At 38.8% G+C, this 10,499-nt stretch overlaps 1 protein-coding gene across 16 annotated transcripts in view; it reads left to right on the top strand.

Annotated features, from left to right (window-relative positions):
• Window positions 1–10,499, top strand: part of LOC110988888 (cell adhesion molecule-related/down-regulated by oncogenes-like) — a 113,670-nt gene extending 103,171 nt beyond the window's left edge. For all 16 annotated transcript variants that reach the window (XM_087142058.1, XM_022252815.2, XM_087142057.1 and 13 more), the window contains 8 exons: window positions 85–204; window positions 509–709; window positions 1,555–1,742; window positions 2,225–2,453; window positions 2,818–3,066; window positions 3,583–3,758; window positions 4,114–4,465; window positions 5,512–10,499. In XM_087142058.1, coding sequence (XP_086998184.1) covers window positions 85–204; window positions 509–709; window positions 1,555–1,742; window positions 2,225–2,453; window positions 2,818–3,066; window positions 3,583–3,758; window positions 4,114–4,465; window positions 5,512–5,729 — 1,733 coding nt within the window. In that variant the 3' untranslated portion in view covers window positions 5,730–10,499. The remainder of the gene's footprint in view (window positions 1–84; window positions 205–508; window positions 710–1,554; window positions 1,743–2,224; window positions 2,454–2,817; window positions 3,067–3,582; window positions 3,759–4,113; window positions 4,466–5,511) is intronic.

The raw sequence follows: 10,499 nt of genomic DNA on the forward strand, positions 1-10,499 counted from the left end.
AGCAAGATAAATGTAGTGCTAATTCTGTGGATTTTCTCTGAAATAGAGTACACTTCTTAGTTCTACTTTTTCATTCTGTAACAGAGAAAATTAGCACCACACCTGTCCCAGAGAGCAGCTCAAGACATGTCCTTAATCCACCTGTTAATGATGACATCACAATCACAACACAAACAACAGATGAACCTAATAAACCTGGAACAGGTAGGTTAAAACTGAAAGGTTATTTTGTGTCTTTATTGTGTCATCAGAGCAATTTTTTGCCTTCGGATCTATTTTTAATCAGCTGCAAAGCTCTCCTCAATAAACCAACTTGGCAACATGCTTTCTATGCCAGGTTTGCTGTCTGTGGTTAACAGACAGTCTCAGGGGAAAAGTTCATCACCATAATATAATCCAAAAAGTTTTGGTACAAAAACTGACAGCAGACCTGTTGACTATTTTCAGCAAGTCCTGCTAAACGTTTGGATGAAAGTTTTGATTGAAATTTTTTGTTTATTTTCTGTAGTGCCAGAAGCTCCTACAAAACCAATCATCATCAAGACATCAGACACATCGGTGCAGACAAGATGGGATTACTTGAGCAGGATACCAGTGACTAGTTTCACCATTCAGTACAGGGATGTCACATCCATAGATGGATGGGTTACCGCTTCCAATGTCATCCCTCGTAATAGGAGAGTGTATGAGGTACAGGGATTGAAAGAAGGTAAGTCTTGGAACAAATCTTATATCATCATTCAAACAATGCTGCTCATATGCCCACATCTGAAACCAGTAGATTAGGAGTTTGATTCTGTTCACTTGACGGACATGTATGCTTCGCTCTTTTCACATCTCACTTGCCGCTTTCTGTGATAAGGAATTTTATACGGTAAAGGAACAGGTGTTTTGTGTAACCATGTGAAGTAGAAATGGTTTCAGTCATTCTTTGTCATGGCAACTGGAGATAACCAACTGCCTGACCTAACAGCTTTTCCTTTTAACCACTTCATGCCAGGGCATTTTTCAATATTGATGATTCTGTGCCAGCATAATTATCATTTTTTTCAATTTCAAAATTCTTCAAAAATTTATCATTTCATTGAACGGACGTTTATAGCCACATGAAGTAATCTTTAGGCACTACTCTAAGTTGACAGGTGACCTTCATTGATACCCGAGTATTTCAGCCAGGCCTGCAGCCTTGTAAAAAGAGCCCAGATTGTGCGGTGTTATGTAACTTTCTTTTGTTCACGAACCTGGCTCAGTGCACTCCTGACCTCTTTTCAATGGGGCCAGATTAGCATGCAGCAGTGCTGTGTGGCTCATCACTGCGGTGGTGGAGCGCTTTTGTCGCCGCTCGCTATAAATGCCCCAAACGCTGGTATACGGTTTCAAAACAAGGCTGGATTATCACCACTTTTGTGATTGAAAAATGTTGCTAATGCCCAGCAGCCTGGTCTTTTTTTTGGAGTACGGTCTTTTGTTACAGGGCCCTTTGTCCGAGTTCGGAGACCCCGGCAGGAAGTGGTTAAGATAATTTTATCTTGATTTCTTCCTTTTATACTTCAGGCGCAACGTACCGCTTCCGTGTCATTGCATCTAACTCACATGGTGACAGTGAACCTAGTGAGATGTCAAATCGTTTTCTGATGCATGTACCAGGCAGCATGGATCCACCTGTTAGTTCACCTCCAGATCCACCAAGAATTATTAACTGTATTGCTATGAGCTCTACATCAATCTTGGTTGAATGGGAGGTAAGTCGTTAGTTGGTCTGATCTGGACTCAATCCACTGCCACTAGGGTTATCACTTGTGTGCTTTATTAAATATGCATTGACCACTTTGAGCAATGCCATAATTGTTATGACCTTGTGGAATAAGAGGAAGGCGTTAGTTAGATCTACACTTAGATTGAAATGGGATAAGAGGATGTAGACCATGCTAACACTGCTTTCAGATTTACATTTGTAAAGCTAGAAAGAAAATGCTGGCTGATTGTGTTCAGTGCAGATATTCAAAGTTTATTGCACTCTAGCTGTGTCAACTTGCAAATATCACAAATATACAACAGCAAGAGCTAGATGAAACAAATACACTTGAAGTAACCTTACACAAATCCAGGAAGATAACTCCAATTTACAGAGTACTTATTACTATGAAACTACGTTACCTTTGTACCGGTTGCCAAAATAAAGAATTGCAAATCTAAAATAATTTTTATTGAAATCTTTGTTTAGTTTGAACCAGAATTCCCTGATATCCCGGTGACTGGCTTCTATGTCCACTATCGCAACACGGACAGCGATGATGATAATGATTACACACGTACACCAGTGGTTGGCAGAGACGTCCGACGCTATCAGATCCGAAATCTAGAGGCAGAGTTGACCTATGACATTAAGATGCAGACATTCAATGATGGTGGTGCAAGTCAATTCAGTAATGTTGTCATCCGTGGAACCATGGGTGAGTTTACTCAAATTGTAGTCATGAGTTACTTAAAACATAGGTAACAATTTGCAGGAAACTTGGCCAAAGCTGCTGTCTAAAAGATGGGGATAGGTTTTGGGGGTTTGCCCACTTTCCGTTGAATAGTCAATACCATGTGCATTTTTGTAAAAGGATTTATTCAGTCCTCCTTAAATCTGTCCTCTTGCATTACCTGGTACCTAAATTAAAATTGGAAAATCAAGCTTGGAGCAGGTGTAGCAACAGTGACAGACCAGTACATTCTTGAATCTACACAAAAAAGCCAAAGCAAAGAAATGAGATCAAGTTTGATTATTTAATTTTGAGAATTTCAAATTTCACCTCGATGTCTCTCCACCAGCTCAAGAAACACCCCCTCCACCTATCATCATCCCTGATCCCTTCCCTTCCAACCAACCTTCTGGAGGAAGAAATCCTAACATCCCTTCCTTACCAGATGACAATGAGCCTGATACATCCTCTGGTCAAGGTCAAGACATCTTATACATCACATTAGGTGTAGTGGTTGGTGCTATGTTACTGGTGCTCATCATGTTTGCTGTCATGTGTATCTGGAGAACCAAACAAGTCAACAATGACAGAGTTACTCGTGAGTAGATTTTGAATTCTCTTTTACACGTAGAGGCATTACATTAGGCCTTTTCACACTAGAGCCTGTGGGTTGAACCCAACCTAGGGCAAACCCATGACAGCCCTGGGTCGAAAATTGAATTTTTCACCCCCACTTTCAACCCAGTGCTACTTCACGCTTGTTTCATGCGAACTGAGCTTATCAGGGCGAGTTTGACCTTTTGCATTCTTGGGAAGCAGTTTGAAGCGCTATGAAGCCTGCTGACTTGAGCTATATCAGGCATTTTGGTGTGCTCGTGTGTCCTGATGATTATTCCAACATGTGCAGTGAAACTATGAATTTCCTTGCAGTATTTGGACTGTGTGAATGTTGTATTCTCTACAGTGTTTCTAAGGGTTAGAATACTCAAAGTGAAAGGGCAAAAGCATTAATTAAATCGCGAATCATTCACAATAAGAAGCCTTCCTTTGTCTTCAAAGCCCCCTGCCTCCTCTCAGAGACTTACTAACTTAAAATGATTTCCTTTCTTCCCAGGTGATTTTCATCATGGATATTATTGTGATGGTGCTTACCGACATGCTAATGGGAATGCTTATAAGTTTGGGCATTACATGAATGGCAACACACCCCAGGGTCATGGAATAGGAAACCCACCATTTGGAGAAACAGTCACGCCCGGTGACCCACGTCCTCTTTACACAATGCCTCAGGTAGGCTTGCCCACATACATTGATTTCAAGGAGTGCTATTTTATGTGACATTGTGTAAGTCGATATCACATGCTATTTTTAATCACACAGTGCTATTTAATATCAATAATAGTGCTGTTTTGTATCATATATTGTTAGTTTATATCACATAGTGCTGTTTTGTATCATATATTGTTAGTTTATATCACGTCACATAGTGCCATGTTATATTAGATAGTGTTGAATTTGAAGTTTGTTTTCTTGAAGACATTTCAGTTTAAAACACTGGAAGGAAAGTTGAGGAAGTCCGAGCAATATAATTAGATCATGCTCATTTACACCATTTCTGTTTTTTTTTTTTTTACCCAATTGACAGGACACCCTGGATGAAGTGAACTACTTTCCTGGTCTTTCACCTCCGACCTCTCCTGTTGCTAATGGTCATATCCCAGTAACCAATCCAACCCTTCAACCATGTCACCTGACCAACCCTAACGAGAACTCCAATCACAGCAGTGGTGCATCCAATGAGCATCTCTATGTCAATGGAAGTTGCCGAAGCTTACGTGGGGTTGGTGGGACTTCAGATAGAGAAGGTCAGCAGGTGTCATTGACCTTTGGTGTGCCAGGGTCATATGGTACAGGTGAACGGCCAGTGTGTCCAAGCAGGCATCCAAAAGGAGAATACAGCAGGGGAAGGAAACGAGACGGTGTATCCAGTCGAGAAGGTTCGTTTGTGTATGTCACTTTGGATAATGTAATATTTGCCAGAACAGTGCTTCACTTTTCCTAGAATGGATGGTAGCATGATTGAAAAGCATAGGTAGAAGATGTCTTCAGAGCTGAGTATGATTAGAAAATACATTGAGCTTAAATGAAAGATTGTGTACGGTTGTGGATTTCCAATCCTGAACTTCACCCTATCATTACCACCCACCCCACCCTACCCAGAGCGTGAAATTAGACCAAAAAAGTGCTCAGCCAAAATGTCATAACACAATCAATTTTGTTCTGCCATTACCAGCTTTTGATCTGCCATATTATATAAAAAGATAGAGTTGTAACATGCAGTTTCAGGGGTCTAAATTCACTTTTTTTCCTGGTCCTACCAGAACCTCACACACAGCCGCATTGAGCAATCCTTGTTCGGGTCCAGGCCCCGATGATTTTTTTTATTTTTAGTTTTCGCGATTGGGCAGGCCATGTCATAAATTTACGTAGATGAACACTTACCAAAGATTTCTCAGAACCCACAATTATTGTTATTTAACTAAGGCCTACTGCGTACACGCAGTCTTTTATTAGGCCAAAAAAAACATTGTGCTGTGCAGGCGCAACTCTCAAAAATTGGGTTAGTAGGTCGGAAATTTTTTTTGTTTGAGGGCAATTTTGTGCTAGTTGAATGGCATCAGTTGGGCGACAGCCTCCAAAAGTATCTCAGAAAGTGATGAACACCTGTCTTAATGTCTGTGTAAAAATTTCTACATACGGCAATTCACAAGAAAATTATGAACAATTCACACAATCACGACGGCAAACTGGCCAACAATGTCTGTGCATCGCGTGGTAATCGTGCATGATGCATCAGACCAGCAGGCGCTAAACTTTAGGCCATGAGCAGAAAAACCTCAAATTACACTCATGAACACAGAAAATACATACATAAAGAAAGAACCAAGTTCTGTGAATTAACTTGCATAACTTACATTAGAATGTGCCATCCTATTCATTTTCACAGAGAGTGCACTGTTTTTGTGTCTATTATTTTTTTCAGCCACAGATAGTGAGCTTGGTTCTGATGTTCCGTCTTCCTTCAAGAACTCTTTCCCCTCAGCTGCCACGCAATCAGCCACTGCACCTGACCTTGAGAAAGGTCAGCAAGGTCAGTCTGCCGAGGGCAGTGAGACATTAGTTGGTCAAGGGTCACATGACTCCCTCAACCAACTGCAAGGTATTAGTTCATGTAGAAATGTTACACATTCAGACATATAGTATTTTGTCCAACAGGGTGGTGTCAGTGAGTTTTGTGTACTTTTTTTGTAACTGTCCACCCCTTCAAGACCAAAATAGATGCTTCCTATTAACTGTCAAACAGTGGACGCGGCATTGCTGTAGAGGGGGAAGTTCTTTTAAAATTGATTGTCAGGGTTTGTTTTTGTAAATATTTCTTGTAAAAAGAATGTTACTGAGGGTGATACTTGAATCAAGGGTGATCTTGATTTTTTTTTTATTTGTGAAAATGAAAACTGTATTCGTAAATTATGTATTGCATTGCCCAATCAGAGTGTCTCTTGTAAAAACTTATCTTGTTTCATCCCACCAATCACAAATGAGCTTCATTTTTTCAACCAACAAGATTCAGTAGGATTTGAGATGGAATCATCTTGCCATGTAATGCAGTCAAAGCCCATCTGAATATGTAGCAGCTGTTATGAATATGCAAAAGAACTTCTTCCTTTTATCCATTACTTCCAAACAGAGCCAAAATGAATGAAACTGCAGCTTGTTTAATATGCAAATCAAAGTATTCTTTTTTCCATCCCTTGACCTTGAGAGAGCTTTTTTGTGCCTTAGTGTTTATTTTCAGACATATAGCACCCTGATTTGAAGCACAGATTGTATTTTTGTAAATCATGCACAAAGTATTGTTTGCTCATAGTTTGCTTGTGAAAATATTCCTTTTGTGAATCCAAGAATGGATTGAAATTATTAGTGTATTCTTAATTTCCTTCTTTTATTCTAAACCAAAACACTGCCATTGTCGTTGAATCACTGCCGCTGATTGTGTTGATGTAAACCTTATTGTTACTTGCAGAAAGCATCCTTTGCAAAAGTGTAATGTGCAGTAGAATGAGTAAAATTAGTCAACAAAAATTGTTACTGAGCACGGTACACTTAGATGAGGCATGCACTGTGATTTTATACTTCATTGAATCCATTCAAAAGACATCAAAATATCATCATGTGACCTCACAGTTTTCCTCAGGTTGACCACCATTTATACAAGCCTTTGGTTGGCAATCATTTGTTGTAAACTACATAGTGAGGCTTATTCAGGTAAAATACTGTGACATTTTTCTTAGCATAAGGTCACCTCTTAGGTGGTACACAGTTGTTAGTCCCACTAGCCTTGCACTGAATTCTGCCTGTGTTTTCCTCGTGTTTTTTGTCATTTATCATAGAGCACCGAAAGCATGAAGTTATTTGAATCAGGTACATTACTACAAAGCAATGGAGTCTGTGGACATGCTGGTTCATTCAGTGGTTCTCTCCCTAAAGCCTTTTTAATACACTCATAATTGTGTGTGAGACAATCACTCCGGTACTCTATAGCTTAGAAGGCTTGCATACAACCGAAACACTGAGAAACCACAACCTTTGCCTGTGATAATGGTGGATATGTTGTTGGGTCATGTGCATCAGTGAGATTGCCGTAGATACATTGACACAGCAGGTTATTCTGTTGAACTAAGGCTGATCTTGGGTGAATATTGGATGGGTATTTATTGATAATATTGGAAAGCGGTTAAACATGAGACTGAAAATTTCATTCTTTGGCATCAGAAGTAAGCACAGCTTCAGAATAAAGTCTTCAGCCATGGGTGACAACGACTTTTTGGAAAACTTGTAGTAGGTAGCGTGAAATTACCTGTCTGGAGAGAAAATCATGGATTACTTGATCTTTTTTTGTCTTTAATGTTGTTTTTCATTTTGCCAGACTTCATATGTTTTTTTTTAAATTTGCTTTGTGGCAGTGCTGATTTAGAGGCACATTGTTGCAACACAGGGCAATGTTGTGCTACATGCACATGTTCAATAACAAATGTGCTTGGAAACAGGTGACTGGATTGCATGCCCATTCAATTTTAGAAGCGTGGTGTAAATGATGCAGCAGTTTAACGTTTTCCAAATGGAGTCACTGTTGACGCTGGATTGGTTATGAAAGTTCCACACCTTGTGTCTCTTTTTTTACGTAAATGTAAATAAATCAGTGTCTAAAAATCATGGGTTTAAAATTCAGACATTGCAGATGGATTGGGAGACACTGAAATCAGTGGAAGTTGTGGGAGATTAAAGCAAGCACATGCCGTAGATGTAGCTGGCCAGTATTAAACTCCAGAATTGTGCTAGATAAGACATTTATCGATTTGGAATCTAGTCATTCTTAAAATTAGGTCTTGATTGACCTTGAGGGCACATTGTATGCTAATTTATGTCATAGGTCAGTCCCAAAGTCCATATTATATTATCCATGATATTTTGTGTATATATGCAGAGGCAATACATTGTACAGTGTGTAATTATTATTATTCTGTATGCATACATTTTACCAGACGGCTTTTATGTAAAAAAACAAAAACAAAACAAAAATTCAAGACTGTGCCGTTGTTTTCTACTATTTATTTCTGGCCACTTTTATGCAGTGGATGTATAAACAAAAGAAGCTCGGTGGATGTTGTTGTGGAAAGAGTCAGTTGGTGAGATTTCTTGATTGGTGATCCATTTTTTCTGGTCCTTGTGTGTAGATGCTGTTTGTGATCTTGTCTTTGTATGTGCACTTCTTGACAAATTAGTTAATGCTATAATTCTGAAATACTTCTGTAAATGTGAATTTAATACAAGAACAAGTGTTTTCATGTTGGTTTATTCATTTGAGGAATGTTCTCGCTAATGTGCTCAGCCTCTAATTATGATGCCATAGAAAAATAGATTCATTTAGATATGCATTGTGTCAAAACCATGAATACCTGTCACCTCTTATATTTGGTCAAGTCTCACATTTGACTGAATACAGTACATGTACTTTGTTCTCAAAAACTTTGTACAGAAGTGTTCCATATGTAGTTTGACTTTGCAAATAAGCTAACATGAATTCACAGATGTTGTCTTCCTGTCAGAAGGAAAGATTCTCTCATGCTGCTGCAGCTAGTATGTATTATAAATTGTATGGCCATAGTGATGTGCATGGTTATAATGTTTGGTAAATGATGTCAAAGTTATGAAGTAATTTGTGTTTTGGGCATGCTTTTGCATATTGTGTATGCACCTGACTCATTTAGCCAATGGGTGTAAACTTAAGGAACGTTTGGATTCCATAACATCGGAAGTACCTTGAGATTGTGCATTCACTATGGACTTCAATGGTTATTTCTCTAAGGTATGGAATCCAGGGTATTATAAATGCCTGGCGGTAAACATGGCTGTGATGGTCTGTGTTTGGCAGGAAGACCTGGTAGTAAACATGGCTGTGATGGTCTGTGTTTGGCAGGAAGGCCTGGTAGTAAACATGGCTATGATGGTCTGTGTTTGGCAGGAAGACCTGGTAGTAAACATGGCTGTGATGGTCTGTGTTTGGCAGGAAGGCCTGGTAGTAAACATGGCTATGATGGTCTGTGTTTGGCAGGAAGACCTGGTAGTAAACATGTCTGTGATTGTCTGGATTTGGCACAAAGACCTTAGTGATAGATAATAGTCTGGATTTGGTGCTACTGAATGCATTTGAATGCTCATCAAGAGTTACATCATTATCAGTAGGCAATATTTCCATTTGAGGGTGCTGTTTTCAATAGCATTTAGAGAACACATACCTGGTACACAAATTAAAGTCAGTGGTTCCTAATTTTGTGAAAAAAAGTGTGGTTTGGTTTTATTATCAAATAACCAGCAATATGATAGTGTTGCAGCACTCTCATTCAAATATTGCCTAGTGCAACTTTGTGCTAAGTGTAGTAAGCATCCAGCAGTCAGTATTCAATATAATGTAGATTCCTCCTTGGGCCTACTGGTGCTTAGCGTAGGTAAACGTGCTTAGCAGTTTGTATTTGCACTTGTGTGGCCATGGCCTGTTTCACAGATTTTCCAAGCTGAAAACGTTGCTTACCATATTTAAGTGCGAAGTAAAAATCCAAGGAGGACGAGTCACAGTTACATAACATAGTACATACATCTACATGCTGACTGGTAGCATGTTATTCTGGTAAGCAGATTTTTCTTATACTTAGAACAATTTTTTGTCCGGCAGATCTGTTTAACAGGCTTTGAGTAGGCCATTTTGCTTAAGCAAATTTGTGAATGCTTAAATTTAAGGCTTAATGGAGGCAAAGTAGGAAAAAATATACGTGTGTCATCTTAAAGTAATAGCGTCCATTGATGAGGAGTTACTCTGCTCATTAGAAGTACAAAAATTGATGTGGCCCTCTTCACAGCATCAGTAGTAGCCAAGTGGTTAATGCAACAAGCCTTTTCAACACGAAAAGAATTAATCTAAGAACTAATTCTTGCAATTCCAGTCTTACTTCCTGATTGATTAGAAGATACTTAAGTTTGGCTAATCTTTGATAAGAATGGAATACTCACCCATTGTCATTTTTTAACGTTTGGCCACACAAGTTTTGAGTTGTGAATGTGCCTAGAATTGGCACTGTTGTGGCTTCAGAGATTTCCTTCTCAAAAGAAATACATCAATAATGTTGTTGAAGATAGGGTAATAGTGATTAATAATATATTTCTCCTTTTATATTTCCCTCAAATCTTCCAAATTGTTGACTAAAACTTCTTTACCTTGAGTATTACCTGCGTCAGTATAGCTACTTAAAGTCTACTATCTTAAACTCTTTTCCTGTTTTTTTAATGTCGCACTGACATGGCAAACCATTGAAATGATATTTGAAGAATAATGAAGTATAGTATTTGTAAATGAGAATATTGCGGAGACTTATTGAATATAAAATATGGTATGCTCCATTGATGTTGAGAAAGGTA

This window comes from Acanthaster planci, linkage group LG10, assembly GCF_054643075.1.
Source record: "Acanthaster planci isolate LZ-2023a linkage group LG10, COTS_SCS, whole genome shotgun sequence".
NCBI lineage: Eukaryota > Metazoa > Echinodermata > Asteroidea > Valvatida > Acanthasteridae > Acanthaster > Acanthaster planci.